This window comes from Quercus suber, unplaced genomic scaffold, assembly GCF_002906115.3.
Source record: "Quercus suber isolate HL8 unplaced genomic scaffold, Cork oak 2.0 scaffold_440, whole genome shotgun sequence".
NCBI lineage: Eukaryota > Viridiplantae > Streptophyta > Magnoliopsida > Fagales > Fagaceae > Quercus > Quercus suber.
The window spans coordinates 639542-650262 of record NW_027069891.1 but is presented as its reverse complement, the minus strand read 5'-3'; the positions used below and the strand labels follow the sequence as shown (position 1 = coordinate 650262).

Sequence of the window (10721 nt, the reverse complement as noted above, 5' to 3'; positions counted from 1 at the left end):
CAGGTTTCTTGTTTTCTTTCTCTCTTCCTGAACTGATCTGATTAGCAAACTCTTCTCCCTTTCTTCCAAAACAGATCCGAGCAAAATCTCCCCCAAAACATCAATTTAGCGAACAAGATGACCCTCTCGACGATGAAAGATCAAAACTTCCGGCAAGTTTTCAGTGAATATTTTCAAACAAAAAGCTTGTCTATAAGTCCACGTAAAGTAAGAATATCAGGAATTGTCTTATTAAGTAAAAATAAACAAATAATATTAAAAAAAAAAAGAATAATCAAATATAATAATAAATAATATAAAGAGAAGAAAAAGATGTACATGGATAGAAAAATAAGACTATAGTCACGAAACTTTTTTACAATTTTGTTATAATTTTGCTATATGGCTATTAGTAAATAATAAAATCATAAGCTCACATAAATTTATTATTTTTTTCCACTTCCTATTAGTCCAATATATAATAAAATTGTGAAAAAATTTGTGACACTAAAATTACACCCGATAAAATGAAAGAGTCGGAAGACCGTCATATTCATACCTATCCTTTAAGCACACAATTTTATTTTATTTTTTTGGTAAAGCTTCAAAGCACACAATATTACGTGTGTTAACAGCTTTCCAGGCACAAGTGGCATTCAGCCTTAGCTGTTGGAATGCTGAAAAGTAAATGATATCAGCAGAGCTGCCATTGTCCACGAGGACCCTCTTTGTGTTGAACCCTTCTATAGCGAGCTTTATAACCAAGGGATCATTGTGTGGCTGTTTTACTCCTCGGGAGTCACTTTCGTTGAAGGTCATATCCTGATCAGTTCGTCTCTGCTTTGGCAGGTGTGTCACGTGGACGCTATTCACTTGTCGTTGATGTGTTTTCTTGAGCGACTTGAATGAGCCCCCAGTGGTAGGCCCCCCGGCGATCGTCTGTATTTCCCCGACTACGTTTTGAGGGGGTTGTGATTGACGGTCGTCGTTCCTGGAGGAGGACCCCTGTTGGCGTTTGTTTTCTTCTCGGAATTTGCTGTGTTCCCCCTTCTTTACAAATTTCTGCAACTTCCCCCTCCGTATCAACTCTTCTATCTGCTCTTTGAGATCCCTACAATCTTCAGTGTAGTGGCCGTGATCTTTGTGGAATCGGCAGTATTTACTTTTGTCATGGACGTTGGGAGATGAGTGTAGTGGTCGTGGCCACTTAAGATAATGCTCGTCCTTAATCTGCGCTAAAATTTTGTCAACAGGCATAACGAGAGGGGTGAATTTTACCGTTTGTGGATTTTTGTCGTCCTTCCTTTTGACTCCGTCACTGATTCAACGTTCTGGACGATCGCGCTTCTGCCCTCTGCGATCATGTTCTTTTCTTCCTTTGTCCCCTGGTCTGTCCTCGTCCTTGATAGCAGCCAATGCGTCTTCAGCGTTCATGTACTTCTGCTCCTTGAGGAGCATTTCGGCCATCGTCTTTGAGGGGTTCTTTGCGAGTGAGCTGACGAGATCCCTGGACCTCAGCCCTGCCTTGAAGGTCGTCAGCTGCACCATATCGTCGGCTTCATCTACCTCCACTGTTTCCCTCGTGAAACGTTGTACATATGACCTCAAAGTTTCTTTTTCTCCCTGCCTGACGGTAAGCAAATGGTCAGCGGTCCTCTTTGGTCGTTGTCCTCCAATAAAGTGACGTAGGAAAGCGTTGCTCAACTGCTCGAAGGTATCGATTGACGATGTTGGCAACTTCGTGAACCACTCTCGGGCAGCCCCCTTGAGTGTAGTAGGGAAGGAGCGACACAAGATTTCATCTGGGGGCTGTTGAAGTCCCAGGGTTGTCTTGAAGGTGTTTAGACGATCTTGAGGGTCCTTCAGCCCGTCGAAGGACTCGAGCTGAGGCAACCGAAATTTCGACGGCACTGGGCAGTCGAGAACCGCTGTTGTGAATGGTGAATCCGTCGCCCGGACCATCCGATCCACACTCCGCTCTGTTTTTTCTTTGATGGCGTTTCTCAGTTCGTCCATCTCCTTCCTCATCTCCCTAAGAATATCTGAATTTTGCTCGACGGGAGTGTTAGGCCTTCGATGGTCACTTCTTCTGTTGCTATCCCCCTCATCTTCCTGATTTCCCTTCGAACGATTGTCCTCTTGCTGAAGCCGTAATCTCAATTCTTGATTTTACTTAGTTAGTTCTTCAACGGTGGCTGCAAGGGCTTGAACTTGCTGAGCCAGGGTTGCAGCGTCTTGATTAGACTCCATCTTGAAAAGAACAAGAATAGGGAACCACTATTTCGAGTCTGAACACGAAAACAATGTCGGATCCCCACAGACGGCGCCAAACTGATGAAGTGTGACTTCGTCAGCCAATGAATGCGACCAGAGACGAACTGAAACCTTGTGAAAGACCGTTTCCTGAAGGATGATCACCGGTGTGGTGCCTGCCACAACGTCTCCGATGCTAAAGTCAGTGTCAAGAATTATATGAGAGCAAAACAAACAAACAGCATCAATGTAAGAGAATGTTCATACCTCTCTCGTGAGGGGATGTGAGGGATTTATATATGTTGTTGCAGATTTTGTCTGTTGGGTGATTTATGGTGCTTTAACTTCCTTCTGCGTAACGCCTGCTGGCATTATTAAGTGGCTTTAAGTTGGTCCCAACGGTCTGTTCGTCTGGATGTGTAACCGCCCCTTGTCATTTACTGATGGTAATGATGGAGGGGCTATCCTCATCATTAACGTGTGTTCTCGTCACTAAAGATCTTCCTCGTCGTCAGCCTTACCTCTTGCAGGATCTACTTCGTCAGTCCCATCAATGAACATTGATACCCTCTATATTATGAAACATATTTCATGAGAAAGTCCAACTCAGAGCAAAAGTTTTTCAATAATGTGATATGATATGATTCATTTTGTTATGCTTGTGGGCCAATAAAGCTTATTTCAGGAGCAAAGTGGGAGGACAAAATTTATTTGGGTAGTCGTGAATTATGAATTTGATTGAATTTGTCTTAACGACACAGGCACTTTTTGGCTCCATCATTAATCAAGTTTAGTAATTTGAAGCCCTCGGTTTGGGAGGAATTCCAAACATTTCTACTAAAAGTTCTTTGGACTGTGGGACGGAGTTAAGCTTAGCAGTGGCTCTAAGAATTTTTTTGAGGGGGCCACTAGAAATTTCAACTAAATAAAATTTAATAAAAAGAGAACTTGAAAAAATTGTGTTGTTAACTAAAAATAAATAAATACACGAAATTTTACAATTTCTTTCTACGAATTTTTATATTTTGAAATTGTCACATGATAGTTTATTATCAATTTTCATTATCTATTATCAATGTAAATGTGACCATTTTATTTTGTTAAGTTTGTATAACATTTTTATTTTTATGTAGTTGTTATTTATTTGTTATTTTTTTTATAAATTATTGACCCTATATTAATTATTAACCCACATAACTATACTCATCCATACGTAAATAATACATTTAACAATCACTAACTTTATCATTTTTTTCTAGAATCACTAGTTTTATGACAAAAGGTTATTACAATACTAGCCTCATCATACGGCTTTAAGGGTGCAATGACGCTATTTTTTTGGTCTAGTGTCATAATTTTCATTTTCTTTTTAATATTGGATAATTTTGTTTTGAAGACATGGATTAGTAAGAGAGTACCTTATTTTCTAGGCATTTGAAGTGGAGTTGGAGATATATTTTTACCTGGTTGTCCTCAAGTTTCTTCCTAGTTAAACGTAAGGTTTAGGGGTATTTCTGAACTATATAAAAAACTAGTCCAAAGAGGGGAATCCTCTTATAGATAATACAGATGGTAACAATATACACATGTAACAAATCTTATGTATTTCTTGGTTATTATATTATATTATATTTATACTATACATGTACACATTCACACACTTCACAATTCACACAAATAACATTATAACAACAAAAAAATAATAATGCACACAATTAGTATTAAACACACATACACACACACACTCACATATATATATATATATAATATAAATTTATAATAAAGAAAGACATTCACAACTCACAAACACTCACATTTTACTCTTACAGTCAGTAATACATAGAAAGTCAGATAGAGAAGAGAGATTATATGAGATTCATGAGAAAAAGGGAGAGTAATTTGTGATTTGTGTTGTTAATTAGTTTTGGGATGAGCTGAGCTATGTTGTTTGATTTTGAGCTAAATTGATATGTGATCAAAATATGCAAGATTTAAGCTAATTAAGTTGTGAATTTTTTTTTTTTTTTTTCCAGTCAAAGGGTTCATTTGAACCCCTGAAGTACAAGTGCAGCCGCCCTTGGTTAAGCTTGGACTTTGGACATTCAAAAAGCTCCAACAAGAGGACCTACATCTGGAAATCTTGTAAAAATCGCAATCAAACATGCATAATTTTCTTGTATATTATGTCGTTGTTATTTGCTGTCATTTAAAGTTTTCAGCCACATCACAAAAATTCTATATATGAAACTGGTAAAAAATTAGTGGCTAAGAGTACTCATAGCAATGGAGCTAAATAGCTATATAGCTATTTTAGCTCCACCAAAATACAAAAATGGCTCTACAACAGTAAAGGTATTGCTAAAAATTTTAGCTTCAGGGCTACCAGTACTAAACTATTTTTGGCTGCATTCTATAGCTTGAAGCTAAAAAAAAAAATAATAATAATAAAAATAAAAATTACACTTCTCTCTCTTCTCTCATTAAACAAACATTTCCTATTTTCTCTCTCTCTCTCTCTCTCTCTCTTTGGCTTCTCTTCTTTCTTCTTTCTTCCTCAATTTTTTTTTTTTCTCTCTAGCTTGCCAGCCAGCTCCCTCATCTCCCTCATCCCTCAGCTTGCCGGCTAGCTCCCTCATCATCAATCTATTCCACCGACCCACCCTAAGCCCCATCGCCAATCTGTTCCGCCGATGTGTATTGTATTGATTTTTTATTTTGTTTGTGATTGGTGATTTTTTTTTTTTTTTTGTGATTGGTGATTTTGTTTGGTCTGGGCTGAGGAAAAAGATTAAGGATTTGGGTTGGTGTTTTTTTTTTCCCCTGCCATGGACTGGAGGTGGTGGTGGATGTTTGTGCCGTGTTGGTGTTTTTTTTTTTTTTTTGTGGATGTTTTTATTATTATTTTATGAGTTATTTGTATTATTTTAATCAAATAGCTAAAAATATAGCTCAATTGTTGTGGGGTGTGAAGATGTAAAATAAATAAAGTGACTTTTGTAGGTGCCAAATAGCTATATTTTTTGCGCCACTGCTATGGATGCTCTAAGATAATCCACAATGGTGGTGATGAAAAGCTAAAAGTTATTTTTAACATCACCATATACAAAAAGGGTCCCACATTGGTTGTGGTATAGGTAAATTTTTTACCTACACAGGTACAGTGCACAGCTATATATGGATATGCACTGTAACTGAAAGCTAAAAAAAAAATTATTCCCCCTCAATTAAAATATTATTTCATTGTTTCTTTTTATTTTATTTCTTTATCCTCTACTCGACAGTCCAGATATGTCAGCTCTCTCTCAACTCTCAACTCTCAACTCTCACCTCTCTCTATCAACTCTCATCGCCACCAGCCCACCCCGAACGTCAATCATCCTCTCACCGCCACCAATCCACCCCAAAGCTTAACTCTCACTGGTCCACTCCCCTGACCCACGCCGCGACAGACCCAGTTCACCTACCCAACTCCAACCTACCCCTTCCACCAATCCAGCTCACCGACCCACACCGTCATATATCTGACCCACACCAACAACATCCTCCTCGCCCATCTTCAAAGCCCAGCTCCATTCATCCATTATTCTCACCGAAGCTCTCTATGCAATCAGCCATCACCAACCCACGTAAGCCACGCCCCATTGCCGTCTTTTTGTGTGTGTGTATGTGTGTGTGTGTGTGTGTGTGTGTGTGTTTTTTTTTTTTTTTTTTTTTTTTTTTTTATGTTGTTGTTGATTCTAATTTGGGGTTATTCAAAAGATCCTAAATTTTTTGAAGTTTTTTTTGTGATTGGTGATTTTTGATGGTTTGGGTTGAGGAAAAAGATTGAGGATTTGGGTTGGGGTTGGGGTCCTGCAACCCTTTTGTTTGGTTACTGAGAAAACAAAGGATATATTATTAATTTGATTGTTAATTAAAATTGGGTTTTGCTGGGTCAAATGGTATTAATAATTTGATTGTTGTGCTTATTATTTTTTCAGCTTGTAAATGTTTGTATGGGAATTTTCTATGTTCAGGGAGGTTATGGTTACGATGGTTGTGGTGGATGTTGTGGTTGCGGTGGATGTTTATGGCGGTGGATATATATTATTTTATTGTAGTAACTATATTATTTTATTTATAATAGATATATTATTTTATTGTGTTGTTTATATAATTTTATTATGTTAAACGCTAAAATAGATTTACTGATACTAGATGTTTTGTAAAGTGAGTAGGTAAAATAGATAAAGTAACTTTTTGTGATGCCAAATAACTAAAAAAATAGCTCCACCAATGTGGATGCTCTAATGTGTGAAAGTAGATGCTAATGTGAGCATTCTGGAAATGCAATTGAATTTCTTATCAAAAAGTTCAAATCATTTGATTGTGTGTATATATAAATATAGATGCTTTTTTGTCTTTAATAAAGATATAGAGGCTGGTAGAGATTGGTTTTTATTGGTATAATTGTTTTTTTTTTTTTAATAACATTTTATCAATATTGGTATAACTTATTGATAAAAGCTAAAAGTCTTGCAATTCCACTAATTAACATCTTTTAGTGTTTTCAAGTTTAAATAAAGAAAACCATCGTACACCCTTGGTGTAGTGGTCACTCTATAAGTATAAATGCTTGTGCGATGTGGGGAGCAAGGGCCGAGATTCAAGTCTCCAAGAGGGAGTTTCTATACACTTAGATTAGGATATAGTAAAATTTCTATCTTGTATTAAAAAAAAAATTTAAATAAAGAAAGCTTAGACACATCATTTGGGTTGTCTGAAGTAGATGAAGGTCAAACTGATATAGTTGACATAAGCGAATGTTGGTTGATCTATGTTATTGATGTAAGTAAAAGCTAGTCAACCTGCGTGGTTAGCCTAGTACACCTTCTTTGAGCTTGTTAGGATGGATCACCTAAAAAATAATTTTCTTCACAAAAACTTTTTTCAACATAAAAGACTAATCTAATACCAACGATAGACTAAAATTAAGATTATAATATATATATATATAGTTAGGACTACACACAATTAATTTTAGGATTATTAATACTACCAATTTGCTTACTAAGAAAGAAAACACAAGAAAACAACACAACATGGAAGAAAACTCAAAATCCCTTTGTTTTTTTGGGGGTTTGCCTAGAGAACACAAATCTAACATTTTTCTTTCTACTCAATATGAAAAAGGGTTGTTTTTAAAAGATCCAAACTTAAAAAGGATCAAATGTGTTAAAACTTGAAAAAGCCAATTACTTTTATTTAAACTCTCCAGAAATTTTAGGACTACATTTTTTTTTTTTATCGCATACTAATTTGTCATAACTATTTTATATAGTTGATTATGTGTGATAAAAAAAATATTAAGTACATATAAAAGTAAAAAAAATTCTAATTGCAATTTACTACATAAGATAATTATAACAAAAAATAATAGTACAACCAAGCTGCCAAATTAAACTTTGTACCAGGCTGGCTATCCTAATTATTACTTCTGAAACCTAGCTCCTCTTAAAAAAATAAATAAATAAAGCCACCATTAAATAGCCATTGAATACCCCACCACCTAAGAGCATTCTCATCAAGCCTCTTAAATGCTATAAATCCTATTTTTTAGCAACTAAACCCCAAAAAACACTCTCCATCAAAACTGGTAAATGCCATGAAATTTACAATCTTGCTATAGTGCACTCTCATTTTTTAGGGCGCACTGTAGTTGTATTGTAAAATAAAAAATTGTTTTTTATTCACCCAATGGCTCTTTCTTATTTCTCACTCTTTCCTCTCTTACTTCTTTCATCTCTATTCTCTCTTCTCTCTTCTCTCTTCTCTCTCCATGGTTCATGGTCTATTGTGCTCGTCGTCGATCTCTGAACGCACCGATCTCTGCTCTCAATCACTCTATCTCTCTACTCTTCGTCTACAACATTGCTAGCACATCATTGATTTCTCTACTCTCAGTCACTCAATCTCTCTATTCTTTGGCCGCAACGTCGCCAGGTTGCCGCTACCTCCAATATACCCTCCCACTCGCCCTCACTAGTTCAGATCTATGTTTATCTCTCTCTCACGCCTTGGGTTCCAATTTGCAGGTTGTGGGTTTTTACAGGAGTTCCAATTTGGGCATATTTTTGTGGGTTTGTGATTTGGTTTTGGATGGGTATGGTTTGTGGTGGGCCGGTGGTAGTGGGTTTGCTGGTGGCGGCGATGGTGGAGGTTTTTTTTTTTTTTCCTACTGTGGTTGGTGGTGGTGAGTGGATGTGGGTGGATGTGGATGTGGAGGTTTCTTCCATGATTTTTTTTTCTTTTTTTGTTAGTGGTGGTTGTGGTATGGGTGGTGGGTTTTGGGTGGGTGGTATGGGTGGTGGGTTTTGGGTGGGTGGTTGGTGGTGGTGGGTTTTGTGGTGATTGTTGGTAGTGCGGTGCCAGCAGTGCTATGAGAAAGAGAGAGACAGGAGAGAGAGACAAAGGAGAGAGGAAAAATAAAAAATTATTGAAAAATAATAAAGAAACTATATTTAAATGAAATGGTAAAAAAATAAAAGTTTTGATATAAGTAGTATTGTAAAGTGGTGTGTTATATGTTATAAAATTGGGTTTTGAGAAGGTAAATACTAAATTTTTTAGAATTGTTGATGGGAATGCTCTAACCCCATGGCCTCACTTTTTTAACCATACTTTCTGCCAATAATTCAAGTGATTACGTACTGCACAACATTATCTGGCAACTAAATTCATGTACTTTCTGCAGTTGAATTTATGTACTTTCTGCCAATTATTCTGGCAATAATTCAAGTCACACGTACAAATTTTGTTCACTGCAAAACATTATTGACTTTCTTGTAACAATTCGTACAAAAGAAAAAGGGATAATTACATTTTATCTACCAGTGGTTTGCCTCTAATTTGACTTGCCTATCCGTGGTTTCATTTTTGACACTTTACCCACCTGTGATTCCCTCTGTTACTCCTCCGTAACCCACCTCCAGTGCAAACACTACTCTAACATATAAACTCATCAAAAACAAAATCTAAAACAGATCAAACACTCCTCACTCCCAAAACACACTCTCATCTAATGTGCTCACCAAACGAAGATCACAATGCAATGTGCTTGAGATAATGGACTGAGAACCATCTGGGTTTTGATTGTGCAAGCAAACCGAGGAAGAAGGAGGTTCATCTATTCAGTTGTTGCAGGTAGATCCTTTTAATTTTTGAAATCTTGGGTTTTAAAATTCTTTTTTCGAAATTGGGTTTTTGCTTGCTATGTCTTCATCAACTGGCAATGGGTCTACAATTAGTGGTTTCTATTGTGCCGTAGATGGCGATTTATGTACCCTACGAACAAGTCAAAAATTTGGTAACTATGGAAGAAGATTCCTCGGTTGTAGTCAATTTAATGTAAGAAACAATTCCATTGTTGTATTTCATTTGAATTGAATTGAATTATTAGTTGTGATCATTGTTATTAATACCGTTTTGGACCCCGTTTCGGTTTGTCCAGTGGAATAGAATATTTCGATACCGGCCAATTTCAGTGTACCATTTCAGGGTGTTTCGAGGTTCTTAAAAAATAATTTATATATATTCTTGTTGAACATAAAATTGTCAATTCTAATAAATAAATAACTAAATATCAAATAATCCAAATCATTTAGTCTTAACTCTTAAGTCTTAAACATCAATATAACATCAATTTAACATCACACAATAAGAAGATTTACAAGACAATAACTAAATATCAAAAAATACAAGATTTACTCCTCCTCATCATCATCCATGAGAGAAGGATCAAATTCATCATCAAAAGAACTCCCAAGAACTACCAGCACCCATTGGACCTTTACTCTCTCCTTTTTTTTTTTTTTTTTAATTTATTTATTTAATAATAATAGACCAAATCCGGTACCGGCTGAAATTTGCATCTCGGCCGAAATTGGCCGGAATGACCGGAATGGCCCAAAACGGCCCGAAATTTGACCCGAGGTGGAATGTGGGGTATTCCAGTACTGGTTTGCATACCGGTACGAAAAATTCCGGCCATTCCGGCCGGAACGGAATGGAATCAATAACAATGGTTGTGATTAATTGTGAACTCAGTTGTAGTCAATTTAATGTAGGAAACAATTCCATTGGTGTATTTCATTTGAATTGAATTGAATTATTAGTTGTGATTAATTTTAAACTGTAAAATTAACTGTTGTAATTGTAATAATCAGGTTGGTCCCAAATGTGGCTTCTTTCAGTGGGTGGATAATGAAACTTGTAGGAGTGAAATTGCCCCACTTATCCATAAAAGGATAAGTATGCTTGAGAATGAACTACAGCTTGCAAATCAAAAAGAAATGAGAGGTAGGGAAATGGAAGAAAGATCTAACTAGAGGGAAAGAGAAGCTCATGAGCTTTATGTAGAAGCTAGGGAGGAACTTAAGAGGATTAGAGAGAGTGAGAGATTGTACAAGCTGGGACTAGTTTTGTCATAGTTTTTTTTTTTTTTTTTTTTT

The 10721-nt window shown here is 36.4% G+C and overlaps 2 protein-coding genes across 2 annotated transcripts; both read right to left on the bottom strand.

The window, feature by feature from the left end:
- Positions 1 to 602: 602 nt before the first annotated feature.
- LOC136062684 (uncharacterized) lies at positions 603 to 1236 on the bottom strand (the record flags this gene model as incomplete). The annotated part of the gene is made up of 1 exon (XM_065762051.1): positions 603 to 1236. A coding segment is annotated over exon 1 (634 nt), but the record flags the coding sequence as incomplete, so codon positions are not given.
- Positions 1237 to 1302: 66 nt separating this feature from the next.
- On the bottom strand, positions 1303 to 2007 carry LOC112017271 (uncharacterized). Its single transcript, XM_024049737.1, has one exon. The coding sequence runs from the start codon at positions 2005 to 2007 to the stop codon at positions 1303 to 1305; it is 705 nt and encodes a 234-aa protein (XP_023905505.1).
- Between the last annotated feature and the right edge of the window lie 8714 nt (positions 2008 to 10721).

Coding starts and splice junctions, on each gene's coding strand:
- LOC112017271 (XM_024049737.1), bottom strand. CDS start 2,007: ATGAGGAAGGAGATGGACGAACTGAGAAACGCCATCAAAGAAAAAACA.